This window comes from Camponotus vicinus, unplaced genomic scaffold, assembly GCF_025532165.1.
Source record: "Camponotus vicinus isolate PSW18456_S1 unplaced genomic scaffold, iyCamVici1.0 SCAF_14, whole genome shotgun sequence".
Classification (NCBI taxonomy): Eukaryota; Metazoa; Arthropoda; class Insecta; order Hymenoptera; family Formicidae; genus Camponotus; species Camponotus vicinus.
The window spans coordinates 7264583-7279607 of record NW_028141950.1 but is presented as its reverse complement, the minus strand read 5'-3'; the positions used below and the strand labels follow the sequence as shown (position 1 = coordinate 7279607).

The following is a 15025-nucleotide window of genomic DNA, read 5'->3' as shown; positions in this document are numbered from 1 at the left end:
TCTAAATAAGAAAAGTGAGAAATTTTTATATCCAACTCTGAATTGGAAAGACAGTATTTAATTTTAATCTAAAAAGTTTTAATAGCGGAAAAAAAGGTAGATATAGATTCGGATAAAAATTGATAGATAAAAAATAAAAATTGATATAAAATAAAATAATAAAAATTGATATAAAATTGATTGAATTGATATTCTAGATAAAGAATTACAAATATCCTTGTTTTCTTCATTTTTTATCAAGACTATTTTATATATCGATGACAAGTAAAAATTATTATATCTTTCGGAACATCTGAAGAGAAAAGTGCACAAATAAATAAGATACATCATCACGTGTTGATGCTATATCGTATGATGATGCTATACGTAAAAGGATTCAAATAGAAAGTTTCGAGCGTATCGCTAAAGAGTTGTTGAAAATCGACAGTCAGTCAGATTGAGAAAAGGTGTCAAGTTATACGGACGTGTTTCAATCCGCGAGTCTATTCTGGAAGTATTTTGAAAGGTAAAGGCTAGTATTATCAGGGATGGGAAAGTTACTTTTTAAAAGTAACTCGTTACCGTTACTCGTTACCAAGTAAAAAAAGTAACTCGTTACCGTTATTAGTTACTTATTTTTAAAAGTAACTAGTTAGCGTTACCGTTACTTCGAAAATAACGATTCGTTACTTTTCCCGTTATTTTTAATGTTAAAACAAGATAGAATTAAATAAAAAATTTACTTTGGTAATATTTTTTATTAAAATATTAATATAATATAATATAATATAATAAATATTAATATAAAAGCAAAATTCTTTATTTTAAATTTACAAAACCGTAAAAAATTTAAAGAGATATAGATTTTAAAGCACTTAACATGTAACTTCACATGTAAATAAAAAAATTTTAATTTTCATTAAATTTATAAATACAGCTAAATTTGCATTCTTTTTGTGCTCTCGTCCGATATTACGTCAAACTTAAAAACTGGCCATTCACATCCATTCCTCAGACGACTGAAATAACTGTGATTGACCAATGATGTCATTAATCGCTCCAGAGGTGGCTGTGAAGCTGGCACGACAATCTACGAATTTTAATGTTCTTGACCAGTATGACATTTAGACCAGCATGACATTTAGACCATTCCGACCGTTTACTATGTCATAAATAACACAGGCCCACAAAAAAAAAAGTACCCTGTGCTGGCGATCTGACTAGGCTAGTCTTATGTATTTTGGCCCGCTGAATTTGAATCTGACGTCAGAATTGCTCCATCACGTCACAGTTTTTTTTAAATCTCAAAAATAAACGAAAATTTCGTAAAAATCGACATTCTAGGGTAATAAGACTGCGCTTCTTAAAGAAAAAGTTACCAAAATCATATTTTAATGTATTTTCAGACATTATAAATCCAAATCCGACCTAGAATATAAACATTGTGCTCAATTGTTTTTGTGCTCATTTTTTATTTTTTTTTATTTTTTCAGGTTGTAACACCTAAAATTTACTGCAAACAGATTCTATTTATCAAGATGCGAAGATATTAAGATAGGTTTTTACCTCCAGATAGCACAATCTTTTTTTTCATGTACCTCTAGCGCTTTAAAGACATGAAAAGAGGTTTGTGACCTATATAAAGAAATTTCTGCATCTTATACGAACTCAACAGCTAGAAGCTGTAAGTTTCGAAAAAATTTTTCTGAAAATTTGGACTTGGAGAATATAAGATTAATTCTTTCCAATATAAGATTTATGAATGAACTAAAATCAAATATGGAATACGGAAGATTGCTACTTTTTCATGACAAATGTTAATGGAATCGATGGTATGATTGGTGTGACAAATCGGATTTGGATTTATAATGCCAGAAAATACATGGAAATATAATTTCGGTAACTTTTCCCTCAAGAAGCGCAGTCTTACTACCCTAGAATGTCGATTTTTACGAAATTTTCGTCTTTCTCTTTTGAGATTTAAAAAAAACTGTGACGTGATGGAGCAATTCTGACGTCAGATTCGAATTCAGCGGGCCAAAATACATAAGACTAGCCTAGTCAGATCGCCAGCACAGGGTACTTTTTTTTTTGTGGGCCTGTGTAATTATTTAAAAAATCTCTGCTTGAAAAATGTTTCTAAAGAATAGAACTTTTATAGAATTGTCCAGAACTGCCGTTAAAACTACGGAAAATCATCAGCACGACACATTTTTATTAAGTGTCGTGCTGGTCGAGGACATTAAAAATTCATAAAAAATTATTAATTATTGAAATATCGGTCTGAAATTGCATATATAGGCTGAACTATAGCAGAATGATTGGGAACTCTTGCTAAAAATAATAATATTCAACGCGTTTTGGTTCTTTAGAGGGAAGAGTGTCGTGCTAGATTCGCAAAGTTAGCACGACATTTTTTCGATTTCGACTTTTCAATATAAGGAATGCGGAACTCTTTAATTTTTATCAGGAACTGTAGAACTATGAAAAGTGCTATCAGAACTCTTAGTATTTTTTTTAAATTCGTAGATTGTCGTATCAGCTTCACAGACACCTCTCAGAGCAATAAATTTCATCCGAAATATTATCGAATTTTATATGAATGTCGGTCGATGACTAAAAATTGAATGACAAATTGTATGACAGAAATACGATGTCATAAGTATTTTCAAAATATGAAAAGTAACGGTAAAAGTAACTGTTAAATTCGTTATCGTTACTAAAAAAATGTAACTACGTTATCGTTACAGTTACAGAAAAAAAAATGTAACGCCGTTACCAGTCCGTTACCAAAAAAAAGTAACTATAACGGTAACGGCGTTACAAGTAACGCGTTACTTCCCAACCCTGAGTATTATATGGTGCTATTGGCAGAAATATTTCAAGAAATTAGGTTCTCCCATAAATAAATTCATGAAATTGGCCGAAATAGTCATTTTTGGACTATTTAACCCCAAATTATTCAAAAATCAATCTATCATTTTTATGTTAAAAATTATTATCGCGGATTAATTTTTTTATACGATGTGCAATAATTTTAGATTGTGTTCATAATTTAATTTTGCGAAGGACGACAAACAAAACCATAAAGATGCTAAAATTAGAAATGCCTGCGTTTAAAGAAACGTTAAAAGAGACCGGAGGAGACGAGCAGCTTCTAGAAGAGCTACTGGATAAATTTCGACTATGGTTGAAGCAGCAAATGCATCTTCCTAAAGGTTTGCATTAATTTAAGTTCAAAGAAAAAGAACTAAGATTAATCAATTTATTACATCTTCAAATCTAAAGGATATATTTTGTATAAATATTCTGATGGATTGTTAAAAATATAATTAAAAATATAATTAAAAATATTATAAAAATATTATAAAGAACATAATTAAAAATATATATACACATAATTATAAAAAGAGAAATTACGTACGAAGCTTCAATAAGTTGATCAGAAATCGAACATCAAATATTTGAGGAACAATATCTTTTCTTTTAGTTTATTGTAATAAATATTGTAATATATATTATATATACAGTAATAATAATAATAATAATAATAATAGTAATAACATTTATAATAATAATAATAATAATAATAATAATAATAATAATAATAATAATAATAATAATAATATTTATAATAATAATAATAATAATAATATTTATTATAATAAATATATATATTATATTATTATATGAATCGCTCCCTATTTATGATTTCTTTTATTATGGAATCTTAGCATACGTATGTAATAACCAACGTTATCTTGTACTTCATAGAGATCTCTGAACAACGATTAAAGTTCTACATTTACAATGCAAAGTTTGACTTAGAAAAAGCCAAGAAACGCTTGGATTTGCATTACACACTTCGCAATCTGATTCCGGAGGTTTTCACCACTCGTGACCCATTGGCCGACTGTGTGATTCAAATAACTACGTGTTTGTAAGTCTTTGAACAACACTTTAGAGGATTCTCTTGCATACTTTAATGATATTTTAAATATAAAACTTTTTATTTAATTAAAAAGCTTATATCACTAAAACGATAATTTGACTTAATGATTTAATAATGAATTTAATATAATTATTATAATTATTATACATGGTTAATTATTTGTTCAATCAAAAATTTAAAATCGATTACTTTTGCATCAAGAGAAAGAAAGAGAACGCATATAAGAGATATTTTCACAAATATTTATTTATTTGTTTCAGGCAGTGGGTACCTTTACCAAAGTTAACGCCGGAGAATTTTAGACTAACCTGTGTCCGGTTTCTACATTCCGACAGTTCTTTATTTGATTTATATCAATTTATAAAGTAAGTATATTTTATAAGTAAAAAAAAACGTAATATACGTGATATGTAAATACAACAGTATTTTACACGTGCACAGTACAACAAATAAACAAACAATATTAATACAATAGAATGAATTTTTAATTTTATAAAAATATTTTATATAAATACCTTTTTTTATACTTATTTCTCTTGCCGCGTGTGCGAGCATGAATATAATATATGTTTTTGTAATACTTTATTTAAACTTATGAATTATCGAGCCTTATCACGAATTTTCGCAATTGCACACGAGTCTATGAAAGAATTTATGCGGAAGTCACGAGATATAAAAACGAACTTAAAAAATGCCATATTTGTAGGATAATATAATTATATAGTATCATAAAAAGAGACATATAAAAAAGATGACACGCACATAAACACGATTATCAACAATGATGAAAAGAAGAAGAAAGAAAAAAAAAAGGATGAACTGTATGCAACATTCTACAAGCTTTTTATATTGTTATGATTCACAGAGATTAGATAATTCTGTAGTTTTTATTAAACGAAGCAACTCGGGAGGAATTTAAGAGATTTGATAGACATAATTGATATAATTAAATTAAATATAATTGATTGTTATACATATATATAAACATAAATATTATGCATATTTTTATCCATCTTTCTAAAAATATCAAGATAAATCAATGAAAGTATTTTTTTAATATTACAGGTATTTCACTATGATAGTTGAGACACGTATAGAGGAAGATATAGTTAATTCCGATGTTATCATTTGGGATTGTGCTAATTTAACTTTAGGTCACATAATGAAGTATACACCAGTTATAGTAAAAAAACTCGATGCTATTCTGGTATTTAAGAAAAAAAAATTATTTCTTATACAGTTTCTTAATAAGTGCGAAAAATTTTAGGAGATGATTCTTTGTTGAAAATATTAAGGGGAGTTTTTCATACAAACATATACTCCTACATCCCTCCCTGTGGAGTTACACTCCTCCAAAAATGGGGGTAAAAATTAGGTTTTTATTTTTTTTCTCAAATTTGGAACAAGTTAAAGAAATGAAATTAAGTGGACATTTTCTACTGGTAAAAAGGTTATTTATTAATATTTTTTTCAGCCTCCCGTATTGTTATAAGGGAATGAAACTAGCAACCCCTATTCAATTTTTTATTAGAACTTTTTAATGGGCCGGAATATGATCATCTAAAAATATGCATTAAAAAGTTTGATTTATTTAGAAACTTTTTTATTTCTTTTATTTCAAGAAAAAAAATAAAATACGTTATCGTGCACAGCACGATGCTAAATATCATAGCATAGGTTTCGAATAACGAGAAGTTAAATTTGAAAATAAAAATAAAATTAGAGTAAATGTTGGAAAATTGGAACAAAAACAAAATTATAATAAAAACCTAAAAATCTAAAAAATGAAAACCTAATTTTTACCCCCATTTTTGGAGGAGTGTAACTTCACAGGGAAGGATGTAGAAGTATATGCTTATATGAAAAACCCTCCTTAATTTTCGACAAAGGATCATCTCCTACAATTTTTCACACTTATTAAGAAACACCCTGTATACTTTGCAAAAATTACAATTTTTATTATTCAATCTATTTATAGGAAGCATACGGCTCAAGAATCAAAGCAATTCATATGATAAACGCACCAAGTTTTATTGATGTCTTTACAATGTTGATTAAATCAATGATAAAGGCAAAACTTATTAACCGAGTATGTTGATATAAATATAATATAAATTAAATATTTTTAACGATATTTTTGAAACGAAAAATATGAATATAAATTAAAACTACGAATTTTTTTATTTCATATGGAATAATTATATAGTTTTAACTGCTGTTATGATATTTTAGATATATGTTTATACTGCTGGAATAGAGTCATTATGCGGAATTATACCAAAATCTCTTTTACCAGAAGATTATGGCGGTGAGCTACCATCAATGAATATTTTATCAGGTACAATATTTTTTACAAAAAGAATACATATGTGTTTTTATCAATGACTTTATTTCGATTTTTAATATTTAAAGCGAAATGTTAAAAATAAATAATAATATTTGCACTTGAATATTTATTTATATGCAATAAAAATTTTATTTCTTTAATTATCATGTACCTTAACGATAATTATTTATTTTTCACAGCTCTTTTAATTAATTATATATTATATATATATTTACAATATTTCTTCTGTACAAATGAATATTTTCAATATATATTTGAAATGTAAAAAATATATTGAAAAATGTCGAAATTTTTTATATTGCTTCAGATATGTGGAAAGCAAAATTGATGGAACGAAGAGAATGGTTCATGGAGCAAGAAAAAGTTAAAGTTGACGAATCTCTTCGAGCAAATCCTTTAAATCCGGATGATCTATTCGGAGTTTCAGGAACATTTCGAAAATTGGACATTGACTAATATGAATATTATATATTTTTAAAGATATATAGATAATAAGATTTACGGATACATGCACACATATAAATAATTATGTAAGGAATTCTCAAAAATATTAATATCCATAGAATAAAATAATTTTTACAATATATTAACATTATACGTAGAAAATAAAAATTATAACATACAGTATGGTACAACATAACAGTAGATTATTTAAGCATTAACAAAAGATAAATATATGTCAAATACACATAAAAATGCACTGAAAAAGGGTACAATTGCATAGTAAAAAGAGTTATAGTTGAGATTTCTACTTTTAATAGTTATTACTAAATGTTGATAATAATAACCTTGTACGTTGTAATAATAACTGTAAATATAATTGCCGCTAAAAATAACTATATATTTATGATAATTACAACTATTTTTATTTATTACTAGCGTAATGTTACAAAATATATTTATAATATATTCTAGATATATACAAGACGTATTTATAGTATTTTATAAATATTACAAGTCGACATAATAAAAAAATAAAATTCATAAAATTAATTCATTGAAAAGTATTGTTATAAAAATCAAATAAAAGACAATATAACATCTTTGATACGGTAATTTAATTACGAGACATACTATTAAGAAGATAATTAAACATCATAAGAAAGAAAAAATTGCTTATTGGTATTATTAATGGCAGAATTCAAATGATGTTACATTATATTATCTCTTATACAGTAGCATTATCATAGTTATTTAAATATTATATAAATACTATACAAATTATATTATAAATATATAATAATTTATATAAAATATTACATAAATATTATATAAATATTATATAAAATATATTAAATAATATATAAATGTTATTATGAAATATTATTATTGTCATCATTATATTATGAATTAAATTGTGAAAGCTTAATATATAAAATCATTATATTCAGTGGACGAAAAGATTACTTTGTTTTAACACATTTATTTGTATTTGGACATTATAATAGATACATATATATATATGTATAAAATTATTTAGGGAAGATATCGTATATATCTCCGTTTAAATTTTCGAATGTATCACAAATATCCTTTTATAACAGTATCGCCTCGATTATAATTAAAAGTTACGAAACAATAAGCATCAAAATAATTTTATTTAATTATTTGCGAGATTGTCATTTATATGTATATAACGTCTAGCGGTTTTTCTTCAACTAGGCGATCGACTTTTATTTCGAAGGAGCGAATCCCACTCGGTTATTTCCCATATCGAACACGGTATAGAAAGGACCGATAAATACATCGCCCAGAATCCAGAACGATAAATAAGATCCTTGAAAACCGCTGCAACATGTCGCGACGCCATCTTCTGTGTCCTGTAAAAAAATTAAACACAATGTATGATCACTTCGTATTCTTAAATAATTTAAACGGAAATTATCGATTTATAAAACTCACTCGAATAATATAATCGTGAGGGGTAAGATTGTGTGGCTTACCACTCAGAATAAAATTAATCGTAGGCAACTCATTAATCTTATCACAATCCACCTTTGAACAAAAGATGATATTAAATCACTAATTAATAATTTAACAAATATGTTCAGCCACATTTTATGATTTTTTATGGAAGGCTATGTCAGTGGGAAAAATTCTTACTTACGTTTCCATCATTATCACTAATATTTTGAATGTATCCGTTAATAACATCGATATCCTCGAATGGCCCAACTATTAGTGAAGTACCTGTGTCAGCAACTGCTTGGCAGCCTTGTGCACACAAGATATAATTACCTGCTTTGACACTATGGAATAACAATAACGTTATAAAAATTTGTTGCAGACACATGATCAACGTAATTTCGAAAATGTACCTATCCATGGTAAATTGCCAGTATCCTTCTACAGTAACGGGGACGTATGTGAATTCACCCACATAATGATTGGGATCGTAACCACCCAATATCAACTCACCACCTTCCTTGGCTGAAGGGTCTCTGCATATACAGGGTGTTTCTTAATAAGTGCGAAGAATTTTAGGAGATTCTTTGTCGAAAATTAAGGGGGGTTTTCATATAAATATATACTCCTACATCCCTCCCTGTGAAGTTACACTCCTTCAAAAATAGGGATAAAAATTAGATTTTTATTTTTTAGGTTTTTACATTTTTATTATAATTTTGTTTTTGTTCCAATTTTCCCGACATTTACTCTAATTTTATTTTTATTTTAAAATTTAACTTCTCGTAATTCGAAATCTATGCTATTTAGCCTCGTGCTGTGCACGATAACGTATTTTATTTTTTTTCTTGAAAACTACTGATTTTATAAAAAAAATAAAAGAAATAAAAAAGTTTCTAAATAAATCAAACTTTTTAATGCATATTTTTAGATTTGATCATATTCCGGCCCATTAAAAAGTCCTAATAAAAAATTGAATAGGGGTTGCTAGTTTCATTCCCTTATAACAATACGGGAGGCTGAAAGAAATATTAATAAATAACCTTTTTACCAGTAGAAAATGTCCACCTAATTTCATTTCTTTAACTGCTTTCAAATTTAAGGAAAAAATAAAAACCTAATTTTTACCTCCATTTTTGGAGGAGTATAACTCCACAGGGAGGAATGTAGGAGTATATGTTTACATGAAAAATCCCCCTTAATTTTCGACAAAGAATCATCTTCTAAAATTTTTCGCACTTATTAAGAAACACCCTGTATATTGTATATTTTATGGATCATAATCTATATATTTTTTTATTATAAAACATTTTTAAACATGCATTTGTACGTATGGAAAGAAGATACAAACCGATTCAGATAGAAGCTGAAAATGGGTTGTGATACTAAGCCTTGTTGAATCATGTTTTGGAAGACAGGCGTCACTCCGTCCACGGATATCGTGGGATAACCCATGCCCAAGATACCGTCAAATTGCACAAGAATGAATACGCTTGATTCGTAAGTCGCTTCGGCGAATGTTTGGTTTCGAACATTAAGACCAGCAACCTAAAGAAATTCGTATTAATAATAAAATATGATGATGTAAGAATAAGAAAAATATAAAAATACTTGGAAAATGTGTAATAAACTATGACTAACTAGTAATTGTGACCGTATTGGATTGTTTAATGTTGACTCACGTTTACTACATCAGTAGATAAGAATCCAAATAGACCGCCACTGCCGTACTTGATAGCAAATGGAGCACCATTTGCTTGATATGTAATAGATTTGCTACTGTTATATTTATGATGGTAAGAAATAGTCCAACAAGCAAGTTGATAGGAGATGACTATAAAGAATAATATCACAAGTTAAAGATAGCCTTAAAAATAAAGAGATTTTCTTATTCATCTAAATATTCGTTTGAATTATCAGACAAATATTATACATTTATCGCTTTTGAGTTTCTCGAAACTCACTTGTATCTTGAAATAATAAAAATAATAAATTGTTGAAATAAATCTATCTATGCATGTGCAAAGTTGCATTGTAAAGTTTGATTTTGTTATATTTATAATCAATTATTTTAATTGCATTTGTGCATCTCCTTTTTACTAAATATTACAAGATATAATATTATGAAAGATTCTTTAAAAAATATAACTAGGAAGAGATACAGAATTTTATAACATTTATAATATTTACTTTGATTTGATATTATTACATAATTATTATATAATTATAAATATTATATAATTATATAATTATTCGAAAAGACTAAGATTTTCTTCAATGTTTTTAAATAGCAATTAATATTATTAAGTATAACAGCGACATTTCTTGATAAAAAAAATGTCGAAAAATTTATAATCATTTTTGTCTGCTTGAAATAAAGAAGAAAATATAAAATAGAATTGTTCCTGTTCGCATTTTGTTAGATAAATATATATTCGTGAGCTGCGCATTTCAATAAATATTACTATTTGTACTTATGTTTATAAGTACAAATTAAGGGATTATGCCTAGTCATAAAAGTAAAAACAAATGATTTTTATGTTTTTGCATTTCCTTGAAGTATATCATATTGAAAATATTTCCTAAAAGTTTCAAATTAATCGGATGCAAATTGACGGAGTTATAAGTGTATGCTTCATGAAGCGCCAGAATGTATAACTTTGTTTAAACACGACTATAAAGCTTCAGCTCTGATGTTTTGAGGGCTATCAAGCCAATATATGAAAATTTAAATAAACTAAAATTATATGGGCCCGAAATAGATAATTCTGTGTAAATTAAAAAATCTGCATTTTATTTAAACGTAACTTGACACAAATCTTAAACGCGTTTTTCTCGAAATCACTTTTGCAAAATCGGAGCAAGATATTTCGAAAACCGTTACACCGATTTGCTTGAAATTTTACAGGCTTCTTTTACATATAAAAACCTAGTAGATGAACAAAGGATTTTGTTTTTTAATGAATACTTTTTTTTCTTTAATAAAAAATGAGCAATTTTTAAATCGAAAAAGAATATCTTAGCGTCAAATGGCTGCCATTTTGTCCTAAAACAATTTTTCGATTAATCCTTCGTTCATCTACTTCATACATTAACTACAATTTATCGAATTTTTGATATCAGATGAATCAGCTTCGAACAGCACTGCTCATCGCGCAGCGCTTTTTAAAAAGCAATATCCAGGAGAATAGTTATAACTTTTACATTTTTTAATATTTTATTTAAAAAAAGTATAATAACATCCTTAATATTTGTACTTTTAAATAAAAATTTATTTGTAAAAGAAAAAATTACACTTTTCAAAAAAAATTCCCAAACATCATACTTTTTTCGGTCTGCTGACTAGGCATAATCCCTTAATTATTATCTTGCATATATATTAAAATATTTACGTGTACAAATATCAGTATAAACGTTATTTTCGCTTTCTATTGATGGTACCCAAAGATTTGAGGAACCGGTATCAAATAATACTGTAAAGTTCTGTGGCGGAGTTCCGATGCTGATAACACCATAATATTGAGCATCCAAATATTTAAACAAAGATTCTGATGTCAAGTCAATACCAGCTTTCTTCAAAGTTTTCCGAACAGAATCCGTCTTGTGCAATGGAACCCTTAAAGTAATACGAAGAATATTTTTTCGTTACACATATTCTTATATGCATAAACATATTTAATGTGTAGTTATATTTTTACCGATATGCAAAGAATTGACATTCTAAAAAAATAGTTATGAAATGGTTATATACATTCAATTTTGTGATAAAAATTAAATTAATTATTTATGCTAGATAAAAATTAAATTAATTATTTATGCTAGATAAAAATTAAATTAATTATTTATGCTAGAAATAGTAAACATAGAAAGATCATAAGTCAAATAAATGAATAAGAAAAAAATAGGTTACTAATATATACAGTTCACCAGCTGACACAACCAATTTATTACTAGTAGAACGATAAAAATATCGCGATAAGCCAGGCAAAAGCGTAAGATTTGCAAATTTACAAAGAATGATTTTTTTCAAACATGCTTACTTTTATTTTTTTTACTAATAAAGAAACAATAAATTTTGTTTAATTTTGATTGAAACGCAATCACGTTTAGGTAAGGTTTTTGATTTCAGAAAGTCGAATGCGGTCACGAGGTAGATCGATCTTTATAAATTCAACATTTATTGCACACGCATAATATAATGTATGAACTTATACCTTTGTATTTCCGCGTCGATCAGCGCAAAAAGTGCCACAGCCACCATGAATAAGCGAAGCATGTTTCCGAAATTTCTGGCAAATTTCCTTCTTACGTTGTGACATATAAAAAAGAAATTGTGCACGACTACTAGAGCATCCGCGTTTATCGACGTGCGGCGTTATATATACGATCGTGCACGTTCGAAGCACATCCGAGTTCCTATCTATCAATAAAATTTAAAGATACTTTGTTTAATATTTTTTCTATAATTATTATAGCACAAATTGTATTAAAATAAACTATTAAATGTGTGCGTGATTAATGAGGGAGCGATTAGCGTTTCGAAAGAATAGATTGTTTATGTCGACAGCAACAATGAACCAGAAAGAAGACTGAGAGGTAACTTATTTATTTATTTAATTATTTATTAATTATTTATTTAATTATTTATTATTAATTTAATTACTTATTATCAATTTAATTATTTATTTATTTATTTAGCTCGCTATAAGTCAGTCTTTTAAAATGCAAAACTAAATATTATAGAATTTGACTTCCGAAAAGCGCGATAAAACAATCGAATAAATCCAAATAATTAACATAATGAAAGGTTCCGTGATACATCAACCGTTTAATAAATAATCGTTTAATAATTAAATTTTATAAAATAAAATATACCTCCATAAGTTAAAATTCCACGTGCATATGTAATACGTAAAATATTTCGGCAGAGAATTATCAGTATTAAAAATTAAAAATTAAATCGAAATTGGCACATAAGAGCACATAAGTTTTGTAATAAACTAATAATAAAAAAGAAGGAATTATTGTTTCTTATCCGCGCTCCAACTACCGCGTTGTGCCTCTTATGTGCCAATTTCGATTTAATTTTTAATTTATATTTTTATTTTTGAAAATATCTTGCTCGTATGATTAATAATACAACAATATCTTTCTCTTCTTCTCTTTTTTCCAGCTGATAAAAAATAATCATAAATCAATGACGATTCATTCTATATATAGTAAACAGCATATAAAAAGCAATTAGTATCTATATCGCTCTTTTGCGTGTTCTGCTTTATTTTCGACGACATATATTTCGATACTCCGAAAAACTCTCGAATTATCCGTTTCCTTTCACTGCTTATTGAATCATTCATTGATAAAATAAAGTTGATCGGGTTCATAAATTTGTTGTCGTTTTGTCATCTTACAATTAGCACGGCCCCGATAAATGTGACCTCTGAGATAAGTATGCTCATTAGGAGAATAACAGGGACTAATTGGAATCAGTCGAACATCGAATTCCATTCTGATTCCATTCTCGACACGGTAAACGAAAATTTTCATTCATAGAAACGAGGATTAAAATATTTAATATTCCTGTCAATTTATTCAATGTTGTTGAAAGCGATAAAAAGTAATCTGCTGTTACTGGCCGCGTTCTCTTATTCAGAACGAAAATCGCATAGTTCCGCATAATTATATATTATAGTCTTTAAAGACACATAGAATAGTATTTTTATGTATTTTTGTTGCTTTTGAAGAGTTGATTTAATATTTAATTACTAATACTGCTCAATTAACATTAAATTTCTTTTCTTTTTTTATTTTAAAATGTAAAAGAACGTGAAATATGTATGTTTGCATGCCTATGCCTATAAAAATAAATATATTATGCATTTCTTGTTGCTCAAATTTATTTCAAGTTCAGATCAGTTTTTCCTCTTTCTTACACAATTTTTCTTCAGCCGGAGATGATAAGAGAAGCGGATTAGCCTGTGGAAACTCACGTTATAACGACGGAGGATGGCTATCTCTTGACGTTACATCGTATCCCAGGTGGCAACGATTCTTTACCCGTGCTGCTGCTGCATGGTTTTTTAAGCAGCTCCGCTGACTGGGTTGTTCTTGGCAAGAACAAAGCATTCGGTATGATCGTCAATCAATTTTTAAAATAATAAATGTATCATAAAATCATATTATTAATTTCGTTTCTATCGTAAAAATTCCAAAATCTCAAAATTTGAAAGTTTATGTTATATATATATAATTGATATATGAAAATGTAAGTAATATATGATAAATATTGTAAACAATTTTTTTGAATTTTAGCTTACCTATTAGCAGATCAGGGATATGATGTTTGGTTGGGCAATTTTCGTGGTAATATTTACTCGAGGGCACATATTCCCCTCTCTCCGTTGAAATCGACATTTTGGGATTTTTAGGTACTAGCACAAAATAGGAATAATAATGCTATAAAAATGAGATAAAGATAATTGTTACAATATTTGTTTTCATTTGACGTAATACGTAAGAATTTGTTAAACTTATATACATGTGCTCATTTTTTCGAAAATGCATCGCTTGCAAGATATCTTGCATTTTATTGTGTCAATATAATATAATTGTTGTTTTTTCTTAATTGTTGATAAATCATTCTTTGTGCAAAATTATAAATATTAATTTCTGCTTTTATGGAACACTTTAAATATTATAAGCATATATATATATATATATATATATATATATATATATATATAATATATTTCTTTTCACTGCTTCGCCGCGCGCCGCCATTATGTTACAATGAGACCGCCTTCACCGCCACGCACTTCTAGCCACGCATTGGCCGATTTTCT

At 27.4% G+C, this 15025-nt stretch overlaps 3 protein-coding genes across 5 annotated transcripts; 2 read left to right on the top strand and 1 right to left on the bottom strand.

Moving 5' to 3' along the window:
• Window positions 1-352: 352 nt before the first annotated feature.
• Window positions 353-7235, top strand: LOC145965312 (retinol-binding protein pinta-like). 3 transcript variants are annotated; one of them, XM_083088764.1, is made up of 8 exons: window positions 353-505; window positions 3049-3197; window positions 3754-3919; window positions 4192-4296; window positions 4997-5138; window positions 5910-6020; window positions 6164-6269; window positions 6586-7235. In XM_083088764.1, the coding sequence occupies exons 2-8, from the start codon at window positions 3071-3073 to the stop codon at window positions 6732-6734; spliced, it is 906 nt and encodes a 301-aa protein (XP_082944890.1). In that variant the 5' UTR covers window positions 353-505; window positions 3049-3070; the 3' UTR covers window positions 6735-7235. The 3 variants fall into 3 exon arrangements, with proteins under 3 accessions (XP_082944890.1, XP_082944889.1, XP_082944891.1); XM_083088763.1 differs by having other exon boundaries at window positions 3021-3197; XM_083088765.1 differs by lacking the exon at window positions 353-505 and having other exon boundaries at window positions 2546-3197.
• Window positions 7236-7681: 446 nt separating this feature from the next.
• LOC145965301 (lysosomal aspartic protease-like) lies at window positions 7682-12563 on the bottom strand. Its single transcript, XM_083088750.1, has 8 exons — window positions 12398-12563; window positions 11576-11799; window positions 9866-10017; window positions 9535-9731; window positions 8597-8719; window positions 8386-8527; window positions 8181-8273; window positions 7682-8098 (listed from the first exon to the last, which is right to left on the bottom strand). The coding sequence occupies exons 1-8, from the start codon at window positions 12457-12459 to the stop codon at window positions 7952-7954; spliced, it is 1140 nt and encodes a 379-aa protein (XP_082944876.1). The 5' UTR covers window positions 12460-12563; the 3' UTR covers window positions 7682-7951.
• Window positions 12564-13634: 1071 nt separating this feature from the next.
• Window positions 13635-14848, top strand: LOC145965643 (lipase 1-like). Its single transcript, XM_083089301.1, has 3 exons — window positions 13635-13712; window positions 14159-14312; window positions 14496-14848. Exons 1-3 carry the CDS (start codon window positions 13635-13637, stop codon window positions 14609-14611), a joined length of 348 nt encoding a protein of 115 aa, XP_082945427.1. The 3' UTR covers window positions 14612-14848.
• The last annotated feature ends 177 nt before the right edge of the window (window positions 14849-15025 follow it).